Source organism: Octodon degus, unplaced genomic scaffold (genome assembly GCF_000260255.1).
Source record: "Octodon degus isolate 3935 unplaced genomic scaffold, OctDeg1.0 scaffold00112, whole genome shotgun sequence".
NCBI lineage: Eukaryota > Metazoa > Chordata > Mammalia > Rodentia > Octodontidae > Octodon > Octodon degus.
The window spans coordinates 6,882,712-6,898,743 of NW_004524688.1; the positions used below are offsets into that span (position 1 = coordinate 6,882,712).

The following is a 16,032-nucleotide window of genomic DNA, read 5'->3' on the forward strand; positions in this document are numbered from 1 at the left end:
TGTGGCCAGCTCAGCCCACCAGGGGGCGGGGCTGGCTGGCATGTGGTGCTGGGGGATTGAACCACGGTCCCTGTGCTTTTAGTTTGTTCTAAATAGGTGCTTTAGACCACTGAGCCATCTCACCAGCCCCCAAGTGTCTGTGTGTTTATGTAAGTTTTAATTTGCTTTATGATTAGTGTTTATATGTGTTTCATTATATAAATTTTGTTATAAAATAATAATCTATTGAATGTAGTAGTATCTGTAATCCCAGTACTCTGAGAGAGTGAACCAGGAGAGTCACAAGTTTGAGGGCTTTTTGTTTGTTTGTTTTTATGGTACCTGGGATTGAATTTGGGACCTTGTGCTTGTCAAGCAGGCACTTCTGCTCTGAGCTATATCCCCAGCATAAAAGTTGGAGTCTATACTGGTCAATTTAGTAAGGTTCTGTCTCAAAATAAAAAATAAAGAGGGCTGGGGATGTAGTACAAAGTCCCAGGGTTTAATCCGTAGGATCTGAAAAACAACAACACATGCAAAACTAAACAAATACTGAATTCTAGATACCTGTAGTATGTTTTGAGTGACATGTGCATGTGCAATCTGCTTTAAAATTGAACAGAAAAATAAACTAAATAGGTAAGTGACAAGATGGGCAGATGAACAACATGGTGGTGCCAGCCTGTAATCCCAGCACTCAGGAGGCTGAGGCAAGAGGAACTCAAAGCCAGCCTGAGCTACATAGTGAAACTCTTGTCTCAAAGAAACAAAACAGGGCTGGGGATATAGCTCAATAGCACACATGCCTGCCTGGAAAGCACAAGGTCCTGAGTTTGATTACTGTACCCACAAAAGTACTAAAAGAAGGACAGACATGTTTATGCCTGAATCTAAATGGTATAGGTGTCCACTGTAAATAAAGTTCGTTAGACTTTATTATATGTTTGATTTTTTTTTTTTGTATTTAGTAGACAGTCTACAGGGTCTCAGTACACATATCAAACTCATATTGATCGTCCTGTTTTCAGCCTCCCAAGGGCTGGGATTACAGGTGTACACCACCATGCTAGTCTCATTCACTGTTTTAGCAAGCCCCAGGGGCGGGCCTGGCATGGTGTGCTGGGGATCAAACCCCAGTCCCTGCATCTGCCTGGGCAGACACTTTAGTCTGCTGAGCTGTCTGACCAACTCTGTTCGATGTTTTATGGGAGAAGTTGGCAGGAAAAAAAAAAAAACCTACACATAGTTGCAGAGTCAGTTTAATGCCACTTAGATATGCTCTCTCTGGCTTGGAACCTCGGTGCCTCAGTTTTGAACCCATGACTTTTCAGCCTAAGCAGATACACAGGCGCTCATAGTGGTACTGTGTTCTTCTTTCTCTGTGTATACATTGCACTACCTGTGCTTTTCTCACCTCCCTCTGTTCTGCAGGTCACTCTGGCTGACCTGCTCTAAGACCACCCAGCCTGGAGTTGGTGCCTGGGAACTGCTGCTGGGTTATGTGTCTCAGGGCCCATGGGCAGGACCTGAGACTGCTGACTATAGGCAGATGCTGGTTAGGGTGCAGGAGTATATGTGGCTCCTAACAAGTGGATTAACCTCCCTGAATATGTTGTACAGATTCTGAATGCATATTGCCCTGGGATTGTAAAGTAGCTTTCTTGAGGTCTTTTGTGATCATGCATTCAAGGACCAGAGAGATAGCTCAGTGGCTTAAGCACCTGCCTGGCAAGCACAAGATCCTGAGTTTGATCTCTGCTGCTTAAAAACAATAAATAAATAAAATTTAAAAATTACAATAAAAATTCTTCCAGATATCTCTGGAATTGTTTGGACCAGCCAAATAGCTCAGCAGATTAAAGCCTGAAAGTAGGCACAGGGGCCGGGGGTTCGATCCCGGGTCTGCTGTGCCGGCCCTGCCCCAGGGGCACTCTGAGATAGCAATTAAGACTGAGATGGGCATGGTGGTGTGCACCTGTAATCCCAGCTCTTAGGAGTTGGATCACTACAAGTCCAATCTAGTAGTGAGACCCTGAACACCTTGTTGACCCTTTCCTAAAATGAAAAAAAAGTTAAAGTGATGGTGCATTCACAAAGCAATATCAGATAGCAACAGAGACCCATCTGAGAGACAATATGGGTTTGAGGGAGGGAATGTTGAGGCAGGGTCTCACTGTGTTTTTCATTCAGGCTGGTCTTGAACTCACTATGTAACCTAGGCTGGCCTTGAACTCACGATCCTCCTGCCTTGCCCAAATTCTGGGACTGCAGGTATGAGCTACCACGCACAGTTTGAACTTTCAGTTTTGTGGAGAACCTCTTTCATGAAGAATTTAAGGGTTCTGTTAACATACAAGTGAAAAAAATTGGAATGAAAACCTCTAATTTGGGGGGTGGGGGTTTGGTTTTTTTTTTTTTCCTTCCGAACCAGGGATTGAACTCAGGCCCCTGCGCTTGCCAGGGAAGCGCTTATTCCACTGAGCCATTTCCCTGGCAAAGGCAGAAGGATTTTTTTTTTTCTCTGAATGCCTTCAGGGCAGGTTTGGCTGGCTTGAGTTGTGGGGATCTAACCACAGTAACCTGAGGCTGACAGCTTTGTGGAAGCAGCCACTTAAAGAACTGAGCTAGGGCCAGGCCCCCAAAACCTCTAATTTGGAATGGAAACCTTTATTTTGCATGGTGGTACATACCTGTAATCTTGGCTACTTGCTAAGGTAGGAGGATTGCAAATTTGACTTCTGCCCAGACCACATAGTGAGACTCTGTCACAAGATTAAAAAAAATAAACAAAATGGACTAGTTATATAGATCAATTGTAGAGCACTTGTGTACTATGTGTGAGGCTATGGGTTTAATTACCAGTACTACAAAACAAATAAACCCAAAACTTTTAGCGTTCAGACTTCTAGTAGCGGGGTTTGGGGAGATAGCTCAGTAAAATAAAAGGGCCTGACATCAATCCCCAGTTCCACAAAAAAAAGAAAAAAATTCACGGACTTCTAGTAGCATCACCCGAGCTCCTGACTTATGGGTCCTGGAGGTTGAAACAGTTGATTTCTATTGTCACTTCTCATTTGTTAGAATTTACAGCCCATGGGGCTAGAGAGATAGCTCAGTAGAATAAGCGCTTTCCTGGCAAGCGCAAGGGCCTGAGTTCAATCCCCGGTTCCGCCAAAGAATAAAAAACAAAAAAAAAGAATTTAAAGCCCATGCTGCCACAGCTCATTACAAGTATCTTCCCTAGATTTGGACCTTGCTTTGGATTTGAAAAGTATTCATGCATTGCACATGAATGTTACTCAGGAAGTATAATTTTTTGCTGTTTTGCCAAAATTTGAGAAAGAGGCCAGGTATGGTGGTGCACACCTATTTGTAATCCCAGTACTCAGAAGTCTGTGGCAGAAGGGAAGCCGAGGCAAGAGGACCCTGTGAGTTTAAAGCCAACCTGGGTTACGTAGTGAGTTCAAGGTCAGTCTGAAGTACACAGTGCGACTCTGTCTCAAAAGATTTTGGCAAGCTTTGTTCCCTCCAGAAAACCAATGTCTTGTGGACATAGCCAGAGCCAAGTGTTTCTGCCTCCTTGCAGTGAATTTACAGTGTGCAAGGCCTTGCCATTTGCTGCAAGTGCAAGTCACTACAGCATGGGTTCGGCTGTCTCTCTGAATCAGTGTCTTGGTAGTGGAGCAAGCATCAACGTTGCAGCAATGAAAAATGAATGCTCTAAGGCTGATTCTGGGATGAGTGCTACCTTACATAAAACAGTCTTGCCTGTTTGCAAAACCTGTCTGGAGCAGAACTGCTTATCCAAGGGAATTTTGAAAATAATCTTATTCCTTAGTTGAGGAAACCTTCCAGTCCAACAGCATAAACTACTTTTCTTTCCTGCATCCACAGCATTGGGGCACACCCAGACTGAAGGTTGCAGTGTTCCTGGCTGTACAGCCCAAAAAGAGAAAGAGCAGAAGGTTGGGGGCAGTTCTCCCAGAGGAAGAAGGCGGTTGCTGTAGCCCTGGAGGGGAAAGAGAGTGGGGGGCACTGCTCTTCAGTGCCTGTTCTCTGACTTTGTTTTCTCCCTTTCACTCCTGACAGATTGGTACACAGAACAGCCTGGAACTTCTAGAAGACCCGAAAGCTGAGGTAGTTGATGAGATTGCTGCCAAACTTGGCCTAAGGAAGGTATGAGGTCTTCTTGTGAAATAGGGTCTTTTGGGGGGCACCCAAGCTCTGTACTGGGGATATCTAGGCAGGCAGGGGGCCCAGACCTAGTGTGGGACCGACTTAGCTGCACATGGTCATGCTCAGGTTTGACTCACATGGAGCTTCACTTGTGTTCACATGTGACTTTGATGATCCTTTGATTTAGAATGAGATGGGACTGCTTGATTAAGCATAAAACATGGTGTCTACCTAGGACTGACCCATCACTTAAAAATATGTCCGCTACACCACTTCTGGCTAGTGATTCACCTTACGTTGCTTGGTTTATTTTCTGTCCCATGCATGCAGTACTCCTGGTATTGCTTTGTTTATTATCAATTAGATTTCCTTTTATTATTTAAGTGTCTGAGCCTGGTATCGTCTTAGTTTCTGGTTCAGTTAAAAGACAGGAGAGGCTGGAGATTTAGCTTAGTGATACAGTGCCTGCCTGGCATGAGTGAAGTTCTGAGTTTGATTCCTCGCACAAAAAGCAACAACAACAACAAAATATAAAATAAAAAAAGAGAGAAAATTTTCTTTGAGGCTGTTGATAGGTTTGTGTCAAATCCATGATAAGGGTTCCAGTAACATCAGATTGATAGATTTTTTTGTTTGTTTGTTGGTTTTGCTGAGATAGGGTCTTGATAGATAGTTCAGGCTGGCCTTGAATCACTGTGAAGCTTAGGCCTTGAATTCATAATCCTCTTGCCACAGCCTACTAAATCCTGGGACTATAGGCATGCTCCACCCAGCTATAGATGGTATGTATAGACAAATTAAACTATGAATTTGAACTGATATAAGTTCAGTTTTAGTAGCTATATAAATTTTATCCTTTATTCCTAATTGAGAAGTTGTCTGGATTATTTTATTTCTCTACAGGTAAAGGTAGCTTGGGGAGTCTAGGTGTGGTGGCATACATCTATAATCCCAGCACTGGAGAGGCTGAAATTAGGAGGATCCTGAGTCCTATCTGCTTAGTGAGACCCTGTACCAAATACACTTAACAAATAAATAAATAAATAAAAAGGTAGCTTGGGGAATGGGCCAGCAATGTGATTTAAAGCTTTAAAGCCCAGGAATATACTAAGTAAAGACAATACAGTTTTTACCTTTTTTTTTTTTTTTTTTTTGTTTTTTGAGCCTACGTAGTCCAGGCTCGTTTGCACTAAACTGTGTAGTTTTACCTTTTTTTTTTTTGGTGGAACCAAGGATTGAACTCAGACCCTTGCGCTTGCTAGAGAAGCGCCTATTCCATTGAGCCATCTCCCTGGCCCCTAGTTTTTACCCTGTTAAGGAAAAAAAAAATCTTAACAGTTTTTAACAGGAAGTGAGCATCTTAACATAGGATCATTTTAGTTTCTGTTCTGAAGATTTTTGTTTAAGGGAGAATCTGGTCTAGTATTTTGACCTATGTGTGTGACAACTTTTCAGTTCATGGCAACATAGCACAAAGTCTCAAAGTTATCCAAGTGCCTTTTATAAACGACCAGTTCCTTATCTGGATTTCATTTTGGCTCTGCTTGAGGTATGCCTAATTACCCCTATACTGTCTGATTAGCCTGATCCTCCAGTCTCAATTTCTTCTCTGTCAATCTCCTTTGGCCTCTGTTGGCCTGGGACATCTGATTTAAGGGACAATCCTGAGTGCACTCATCATCAGGGATGGTTTGAAGAGCAGAGTAGGCTGTACTGGAGAGGGCAGTGGTCAACCATCATTCCCAAAGACAGAGGTAGACAACTGTGCCTGGCTTCTAGCACTGTTCACAGCCTCATCAATTCTGACTCAGGGAGCCAAAGCAGGCCTGTATCACACAACAGCAGGCATCCTGCCCAAGCTCCAGGACTGGCTTTTCAAGTGCCCCAGGGATGGGTCTTCTGGATCCTGTGACTTCAGACCTTTCTTCCTATTCCTGCACTGGGTCACTGAGCCAGTGGAGGGAGGTCACCTTTTAAAAGCTTAAGAGCTTTTCCCCACAGTATTTTTTTTAAACCTTGTAGAGAAAAATGTAACTTTGGAAACTTCTTAGTGTTAGCTTTTCTCTCTTTCTCTTTGTTGTAAGTTCTCTTTCACTATACCTTGTTGGTTTCATTAAAACTGTAGTACCTGTACTGTGCACAGTGTGGGCAGTTGTGCTGAACAGAACTCTTTTCAATGGCTAAATGGGCTCTGCATTTGCCCAACTGAGTAGCAACAGAGGGAGGAGGCCACTTTTATACCGAGTGGAACTTGGGAGCCCTGGTGTGGCCTGGCAGCTTTGTGAGGAGCTGCTCACCTGACTTGCAGGAAGGAAAGGCTCTTTGCTAGGACACTCTTCTCACACTCCTTGGGCAGAAGCCAGGAATCATCACCATCTGTTTTAGGGAGAGATTCAAAAGATACTTTCCTTTTTCATTAAGGTTGGCTGGATATTCACAGACCTCGTCTCAGAAGATACCCGCAAGGGCACAGTCCGATACAGTCGAAATAAGGTGAGGCTGAGATAGGAGTGCTGACGTGGTCCTGAGCCTGGCATGAATCGTGCTGACTTGTGGCTTAGGGTGCTGCACAGCTCACATAAACTTCCAAACCAGGCTTCTTAGTAAATTAGGGTTGGGTCTTGGTTCTGTCCTTAGAGCAGAGCACCCTACAGACTCATGGGGATAGATTCTCATTTCTTCCTGGTCTGAGTCTGCAATGGCTAGGAATTATGTCTGTTTGTTTTGATGTAGTTCACCTTTTACTATTTTCTGAAGAAGAGATAAAAGTCTATTTGATATGATGCCATAAAATCTGATGTGCCACCTCTCTTGTCATAGGACACTTACTTTCTGAGTTCAGAAGAGTGCATCACTGCAGGAGACTTCCAAAACAAGCACCCCAACATCTGTCGGCTCTCCCCTGATGGCCATTTTGGATCCAAGTTTGTTACTGCAGTGGCCACAGGTATAAACAAGGACAGAATAGTGTAAATAGTACTGCCCTGCTAATATATCTTATTCTTTCCAGCAGCTTTTCATCTTAACTTAGTCATAATAGATGTTGTTAATGTACCTGTGGGAATAGAGTTTTCCTTCAATCTTGGTGGTACAGATTTACCAGCATCATCCTGATAACAGGGCTTCAGTGTGGCTTTCCTATAGTCTAATGCTTACATCATAAATCCAGGTGAACTCAATTTTTGGATCTGAGCTTGGGGCTACTGTGCCCTTTTCCTGCAACAGTGGTATAAGCTGTCTGTGTGAGGAGAGGGACTGTAACCTACATATTATTGAGATTATGAATGGGACCTTTAGCTGGGTATGGTATTGACACCTCTAACCCCACTATGTGGGAGGCTGAGTTAGGATTGCCTGGAGTTCAAGGCTAGCTAAAAGTATATAAAACAAGACTCTTGTCTCAAGCCCACCCCCCCCCCAAAAAAAAATAGGGCTTGTTCTGAGAAACCATTTCTGTAAAACTTTTTGAGGATGTGTTCATATGTTATATACATCTTAAAGATATACTGTATATAAGAGATTGTGGTCTGTAAAGATGTACTATCAAGTCTTCTGTATTAAAAGGAGTAGAAATTTGAAATTTGCAGTCAAGTCATAAACACACAGTTTGTTTAATCAGATTTTGTATTTTTCTTTCTTTTGGTTGTGTGGTGTTAAACTCAGGGCCTTGCAGGGCTGGCCAGATAGCTCAGTGGATTAAGCACTTGCTTAGGCAAAAGCAGCAACCCAGGTTTGATCTGTGCCAGCCCTGCCCCTGGGGCATGCTGAGACAGTGATGTGCCTGTAATGTAATCCCAGTGATTGGGAGGCTGAAAACAGGGGGATCACTATGAGTCTAATCTGTGCAATGAGACCATGTAGATCCTGTACTAAATACCCAAAAAAACAAAATAAACAAAAACAAACAAAAAAATAAATAAAAACAACTGAGGGCCTTGCATTTGTTAGCATAGGCTAGTGCTATGCCACTAGCCCTGTTTTATTATATTTTAAGTAAGCAGTAAGCCTGACATGATGGCACATACCTGTAATCCCAGCATGCAAGAGGCTGAGATAGGAGGATTGCCGCAAGCTTGAGGCCAGCATGAGCTATATTGTTAGTTCAGGGGCAGCAAGATCCTGTTTCAAAAAACAAAACATAGCAAAATAAAGAAACCTGTATCATTTGCAGCCCTAGGCTTTGACCTTTACGGAGACAAGCGTCCAGTTTTCTAGTTTTCTTGGTACCCTTCTCCCAATTCTGTTACATTGACCCTATGCGATCTGCCTGCTTGATGTCATGTCTGAATCTTGTACAGTGAATAACCACTGAGACAACAATGTGCAATGTATATATTATTGAAACTGCCCTACTGATAGGTTTTGAAACTGTCTCATTGCCAATTTTTTCTCAATAAAATTATGGAAAAAAAAAAAAGCTGCCAGCTTATAAGCAGCCTGTCTGTATATAAGGAACTGGATCTGATTTCCATTGCTGAGGAACCATTGACCACAGCCTTCCACTGCCAGAATTTCTCAGCCAGCTGTATGCTAGCATACTTGAAGTTCATTGCTTTAAGATAGTGTTGAATTGACAGACACCTTTATTTTGGAGACAGTGTCTTCCTAAATTGTCCAGAGTCTCCCCTAAATTGCTGGCCTGAAACTGTTTTTTTTGATACTGGGGACCAAACTCAGGACTTTGTGCTTGCTAGGCAGACACTTAAGCCACTGAGCTTTCTCCCCAGTCCTCAAACTTGTGATCCTCTGTCTCAGCCTCCCAATTGCTGGGGTGTAGCTTGTGTAAAGGCCATGGGTTCAAACCCCAGTACTGAAAAACATGACAAAACAACAAACAACAGCTGCTCTGACATTTTCCTCCAAATGAAAATCTTTTCTTCTAATAATAAAAGTCATGTTGGCTGTCTATACACGGTTTTGACAAGGAAGCAAAGCACACCCTCCTAACTGTCATATCACAGGAGCATGGAAGGAGAGGTGCACAGGAGTGCCGACTATCTCTATGTGCCAGTGCCTGGCCAGTGAGCATGGTGTAGGGAGCAGGGCTTCTGTGTGGGTACGTATGGCCTGCTGGCCCAGCCATACAAATGCAGCTTCCTCAGATGCTCCCGGCTTTCATTCCTTCTGGACCAAGGGGTATGCCTCTCAACGCTTTTGTAGTCCTAGAAGTGTCAGCAGTGTTGGAACTGTGAAATGTATTCTGGCAGCATTCATAAAGTAGTTTGTGTCTGATCCTCCTAAATGGGGTTTTACCTGCATAAGTTTGTAGGGAATGTTGAAGAGAACATATGATATGAAGAAGTAGTAGTAGTAGTAGTTGTTCTTCTTCTTCTTCTGTATTTTATTTATTTTTTAATTTTAATTTTTTAAATATTTATTTATTTATTTATTTATTTTGTGTGTGGCCAGCTCAGCCCACCAGGGGGCGGGCGGGCTGGCATGTGGTGCTGGGGATTGAACCGAGGTCCCTGTGCTTTGCTTGGCTTAGCTTGTTCTAAGTAGGTGCTCCAGACCACTGAGCCATCTCACCAGCCCTTTTTCTGTATTTTAGAAAAGGGTCTACAGGGTGTTCAGGGTCTCACAACTAGATTGAACTCATAGTGATTCTCCTGTTTACAACTTCCCAAATGCTGGGATTACAGGCGCACGTCACCATGCCCATCTCATTTGCCACCGTCTTAGGACGGGGCCAGCACGGTAGGCCCGGGGATTGAACCCCTGGTCCCTGTACCTGCTTGCAGGTGCTTTAATCCACTGAGCTATTTGGCTGGCCCTACGAAGTACTTCTTGTGAGTGGTGTATTTGCATATGTCATACATATGTAAGAGAATGTGGTTTCTCTACCCCTGGCAAGATGCCTGGCAAATTTGACCCCACCCACAGGTGGCACTGCCCCATTATTGAGACAACCAGAAACACCTTCAAAAACTTCCAGAATTGCTGTTCTGGGCTCTCATGGTAACTCATCCCTTTTAATTACTGTCTCCATGGGGAAATTGTCCCTTGGGCCAAAAGAACTAGCACATTTCTAAAATTATAAGTAGTTTCTAACTTGGGGACTGTTACCTTCAATTACTAAGTCACACCTCCTGTTGAAAGTTAGAAATCTATGGCTTCTCCATGAAGTCTGTACTTGGGAACCAGCACCTAGTGGAAGATTATGGGACTAGAGGAAGATATTGTATCTGCAATAGGAATCCTTGTGTATCTGGGTACTGGGTGGTTCTCTTGGTGCTTAGTCTTGTCCTTGTCACCCTTCCTAAGAGGACACTGGCCTAAGAGTGTCTGTAGATAGTAGAGCCTCTTTCTCTTTTCAAAGCCTCACTAGGTAGTTCAGGCTCACCTTAGACTCAACTTTATAACCCAGGCTGGCCTCAAACTTGTGACAGTCCTCCTGCCTCAGCCTCCCCAGTGCTGGGATTACAAATGTGTGACACCACACCAGGCTTTTTTTTTTTTTTTTTTTTTTAAAGAATACAAAACAAATAGAAAAACAAAGCATTAGCAATTATACATTTCACTAAACAAAGTAATGGGAATTCAGCTTCTTTTCTTTTCTTTTTTCTTTGGTTCTTTTTTTTTTTTTTTTTTTTTTTTTTAAGGCAAATTCTTGTTACATAAGTGACTCTGAAATCCAGGATGGCCTCAAACTCACACTGATCCACCTGCCTCAATCTCCTAAGTGTGGGGATTTCAGTAATGTACCACCATGCCTGGCTAGAGGACTAACAGATTTTTTTTTTTTTTTTTGGTGGAACTGGGGATTGAACTCAGGCCCTTGCGCTTGCCAGGGAAGCGCTTATGCCACTGAGCCACCTCCCCGGCCCTTTTTCTTTTTTCTTTTTCTTTTTTTTTTTTTTCTTTTTAACAGATTTTAACTTGAGATTTTAGTAGCTGGGACATAGATTTCCTAACTACAAATAAAATTTGCCCTCTTTCCTTTATTAAGGTCCCTTGGCCAAAGGACAAGTGGGGACCCTGAAAAGCTGTTAGAAAGTACACTTGCCGCAGTCTCTTCCCTAAATCCCTTTTTGAGCAGGAAGATGTGAGCTTGCATGTTTGTTGATGATGCTTCCCAGAATCCAGAGCCTCTGCTGCTTGGTGTTTCCCCAGGCAGAGCTCAGAAAGACACTGTTCCTCCTGCTTCCAGAATTACACACGGCCCTTCCAGTGGTTTGCACAGATTTGCTTGAGTCAACCAGAAGGAATTTGTGGAAGGACAGTATATTACAGAACCTGAGTCATAGCTTCACACTGCTCTTGATGTCTCTGGGATTTCAGTCGTCACATAGAGCTCCTTGGCTGTGAAAATTACTTACTGAGGATCAGATTTCAAAAGACAGGAATGGACCTAAACTTCAGCTGCAGCTCACTTTTTTGCTGCTGCCCCTTTTCTGGTGATGTAGTGTATCCCCTGGGTAGTTCTTGGCAGTCTGCTCTGTCTGCACAGGGAGCAATTGTGAATGGTGATGTACACTACTTGCTACTCCACATGGGAGTGGGGAGAACTGTTTGCAGTTCATTTTGGCTAAGTGCCTTTGGAGACTACCTATCTGGAAGAATGTTGCTTTTTTTAACAGTCTTCAATTTTATAAATACTACATTTCATTTTTCTCTTATCCTCAAAGGCCAGGCTTTTCTTTCTTTATTGACTGACCACATCTTAATGATAGATCTAAGCACCAGTGTGGGTTTATGATGCTCACAGTGAAACATGAGCAAGTGTGTGCATGGTGACTCTTCTGACTGTTCCAGACTGTAAATTCAAGTTGTGGTGTGATGTCCATGCTCTGGGCCACACTATGGAGCTGAGACTGTGTGCTGCTGAGGTGTTAGTGATCACCTGAGTCAGGCCAGAAAGAGAGTATTAGACACAGTGGGTACAATCTTTGGAGCAAGTTTGACTTAGTATTTTGCAACCAGGTGCAATCCTCCTCCTGAGTGCAAAGCAGACAGCAGCCTGCTTTCCCCGTTTAGGGCTCGCTGTGCCCCTGTTGGTCACTTTTTCTGATTTCTGGTCATTAGACATGGTTTCTGGTAGATGTTTGAAAGCCAGACTGACCTTATGATGCCAAATCAGTAAGGTACTATGCTTTTGTCAAATGGGAAGACAGATTTTGAGGGTTTTTTACTCCGTGGAGGTGTAAAGATGGACCATGCAGTTGTCATGGTGTAACTAATTCTAGTGACATCTGCTCCATGACCTTGGGTAGCCTCCCGATTTAAGAATCTGGCATAACTGATGGAAGTACTCCCTTTTGCAGCCTTTTACACTATCCAAGGCCCTGACTTTAAAGTTCTTATTGAGAGGAGCTTGTAGAGGGGGAGAGGAGATGCCATAGAGTTTTGCACAAGTATGAGCATAGACTGTGAAGAGACCCCATCTGGGGCCCACATGTCACCTTGGCTCTGTCATCATACCCACACCTCCTCATGTGTAAGTTGATGCCTAGTGCCCAGACTTGATGTAATCATATAGGTTTCTGTAAGGTAGAGTCTGTCATGTGTGTGCTGTGACTGCTAGGAGTGTGTGCTGTGACTGCTAGGACTGTTTTTACTGAACATTGCTTATGTCTAGTTCTCCCACACTTGGTACCCCTGCTTGTCTCCAGATTAATTTATCACTGTCCACATCCTGTTTACTCAGGCACCAAAGACTGTGGAATGCAGGGCTCTGTCTGTTCTTTACACCCTGGTGGTAAAATCCAAGAGCTTGAATGTTTGATGGCACTCAGTATGGCTGTAGCTGGTGTTGGAGGATGTGTGACGTTTGGATTCCCAACTGTTAAACAGACATGTAATGAGTGACACCTATTTCAGATACAGGTGGCTGTGGAGGGCAGATCAGCAGTCATATGCTTATGTCCAAGGCCACGTGCTCCAGCCACCTGCCAGATTACCCAAGGCAGACTCTTGAGAGTTTGCTTCCTGTTGGTCCTGAGTGTTCTTTGGTAGATTCTCTTTGAAGGTCTCTCTTTCTTACAGGTGGTCCCGACAACCAGGTACACTTTGAAGGGTACCAAGTGTCCAATCAGTGTATGGCGCTGGTCCGAGATGAATGTCTGCTGCCATGTAAAGACGCCCCCGAGCTTGGCTATGCCAAGGAATCCAGCAGCGAGCAGTACGTGCCTGATGTGTTTTATAAGGTAAAAAATATGGTGGCATGAAAAAGATTGAATCTACACAGGACAGTGTGAATTTGTCTTGGCCTCCCCTAATCTTGGTGCATTCTGGTCTTAGGAGCTATCTGCCTAGTCCCTCTGTGGGTAGATGCATCTGACTCCTTTCTGGGGGTTGTTATTACTCTGTCTTCTGTAGTGTTGGGGCTGTAAACTAGGAGAAGAACTACAATATACTCACTGTGGGATACATGATACCAAATTAGGCCACTGTAATCAGACAATTTTTACTTTCTTTTTTTTTTTTTAAATTTTATTTGTTTATTTATTTATTGTGTGTGTGTGTGTGTGTGTGTGTGTGTGTGTGTGTGGCCAGCTCAGCCCACAAGGGGGCGGTGCTGGCTGGCATGTGGTGCTGGGGGATTAGAACCGTGGTCCCTGTGCTTTGTTTAGCTTAGCTTGTTCTAAGTAGGTGCTTTAGACCACTGAGCCATCTCACCAGCCCTTTACTTTCTTTTTATTTATTTATTTTGTATTTTTTAGGGAAGGGTCTACAGGGTGTTCAGTGTCTCACTACTAGATTGGAGTCGTGATTCTCCTGTTTAGTCTCCCAAGTGCTGGGATTATAGGTTCACGCCACCACCAGCCTCATTCCCCGCCTCTCAGTGCACCCCAGGGGCGGGCCTGGCACAGCAGGCCTGGGGATCAAACCCCTGGTCCCTGTGGCTGCAATTTTTACTTCCCAAAGAGGAGAAGACTGTTGGCTGTGAAGGCTCATACATGTATTCCCAGCACTGAGGAGGCGAGGCAGGATCACCATGATCTTCCTGAACTAGGCCAGCCTGAACTATATAGTGAGTCTGTGTCTCAAAAGAAAAAAAAAGAGAGAGAACAAAAAAACCCTGATATGTTGGGAGTGTGATTCACTGTGTAGCCCAGACTGGCCTCAGACTCATGGCAGTTCTCTTGCTGCAGCCTCAAGTCCTGTGACTGCAGGTGGAGACTACCACTCCCAACCTGATACTGCTTTAGAATTCTGCCTACACACAGCCATTTGATTCTTTTTGGTTGTGCCTTCTCCTTTGGGGACTCTCATTGCATATACATTTGGCTACGTGCTGCTATCCCACAATTCACTGTATTTGCTTTATGTCAGCTTTTTTTCCTTTTGTGTTTCATTTTGGATCATTTCTATTTTTCCTGTGTGCAGCATCTGATCTATCTGATCTGTTCATTTAGGATATCATCTCCCTCAGTTATAGTTTTCATTGCTAGAAGTTTGCCTGGTCATTATTATGTTTCCACTTCTGTAAACATAGAGGATACATTTTTTGGGGTTTTTTTTTAACTTTTTTTTTTTTTTTTTTGCAGAACCAGGGATTGAACTCAGGCCCTTGTGCTTGCCAGGGAAGCACTTATTCCAGAGCCATCTCCCTGGCCCCTAGAGGATACAGTTGTAATGACTATTGCAATATTTTTATCCACAAAACCTGACATTTTTGGAGATGTGTTAACTGATCTTTGTCAGGTGTGGGTTGTACTTGGGATTGCATTCTAGTCCATGTGTCCAGTCTTTGGCCTTTGTCGGTATGTCCTATTGATCTCTCTCTCTCTCTCTCTCTCTCTCTCTCTCTCTCTCTCTCTCTCTCTCTCTCTCGGAGCAGAGAGAACAGTTATTCATGAACTTGTTGGGTGGGGGTGGCACAGTGGAAGCCTTCAGGAGTGCGGGGCTTGCCCCTCATCCAGGGGACTGCGATTCGGGATGTGTTTCACCCTGCAGCCATCAGGGATGAGGCGCTTCTTGGCCACCATGTCTTCAAATTCATCTGTTTGAACTTGGGAAAGTTCTACTTTTTGGAGCTGTGGATCGTCCTATGGCCAGGGAACTTAAACTTGGCCCTGGGTAGGGCCTCGATCACATGTTCTGCAGCTTGGTGCAGATAGACGTGATTAGCTGTCCAATGGGAACCCTTGCCACTGTGCTCTGGGGCTTCCCAAAGGTACCCCGCATGCCAGTCTGGAGCCTGGTTTGGGGATGGCAGGAGGACAGATACACAGAGTATCTACCAGATGGAGTGTCTCCAAGGTCCCTTAGGGCAGCCTATACAAGCAACAGGCTATATATACTACTGAGGAGGTTACTGTGTGCAGCCACTGCACACTGGGCACCTACCAGCAGGGAACCCAATTCACTTACTTGACTAAAGCTGTCTTTCCTTTTCACAGGGGTGATTGTTGTGGGCGGTTCCTTATATGCTAGAAGCCAGAGATTCCAGGGCCCCTCTGTCAGGTTGGGCTTTCCTTTACTCTGGTGGGGAACTGTGGTGGTGGCGGCGGTCTACAACCAGTTGTGAAGCAAGTAGATGACTCAAGTCTGATAAGCATTTTTTTTTTTTTTTTAATTTATTTAGCGGAACCGGGGACTGAACTCAGGCCCTTGCACTTGCTAGGGAAGTGCTTATTCTACTGAGCCATCTCCCTGGCCCCAAAATGAAACATATATATATATATTTGTGTGTGTGTGTGTGTGTGTGTGTGTGTGTGTGGTACCAGGGATTGAACTCAGGACCCTGTGCTTGCTAGGCAAGTGCTTATTCTACTGAGCTATCTCCCTGGGCCCCTGGTAAGCATTTTAGCAGGACCTAGCCAGTCTACATTGCTTTTTCCACCCATAAAACTTTTATCTCCTTGGCCTGGAAAAGTGGTTGGAGAGACTGTCTTGATCTTCAGAAGTTTCTTCTTTTTTTTTTTTTTTTTC

General features: G+C 44.0%; 1 protein-coding gene and 1 non-coding gene across 2 annotated transcripts in view; one reads left to right on the top strand and one right to left on the bottom strand.

The window, feature by feature from the left end:
* Window positions 1-16,032, top strand: part of Nploc4 (NPL4 homolog, ubiquitin recognition factor) — an 82,650-nt gene that overhangs the window by 43,011 nt on the left and 23,607 nt on the right. The window contains exons 8-11 of the mRNA XM_004639561.2: window positions 4,069-4,155; window positions 6,577-6,648; window positions 6,976-7,102; window positions 13,141-13,301. Of these exons, the coding sequence (XP_004639618.1) occupies window positions 4,069-4,155; window positions 6,577-6,648; window positions 6,976-7,102; window positions 13,141-13,301 (447 nt within the window). The remainder of the gene's footprint in view (window positions 1-4,068; window positions 4,156-6,576; window positions 6,649-6,975; window positions 7,103-13,140; window positions 13,302-16,032) is intronic.
* On the bottom strand, window positions 15,348-15,481 carry LOC111812101. Its single transcript, XR_002817694.1, has one exon. It is a non-coding gene; the product is annotated as a small nucleolar RNA SNORA70 (small nucleolar RNA).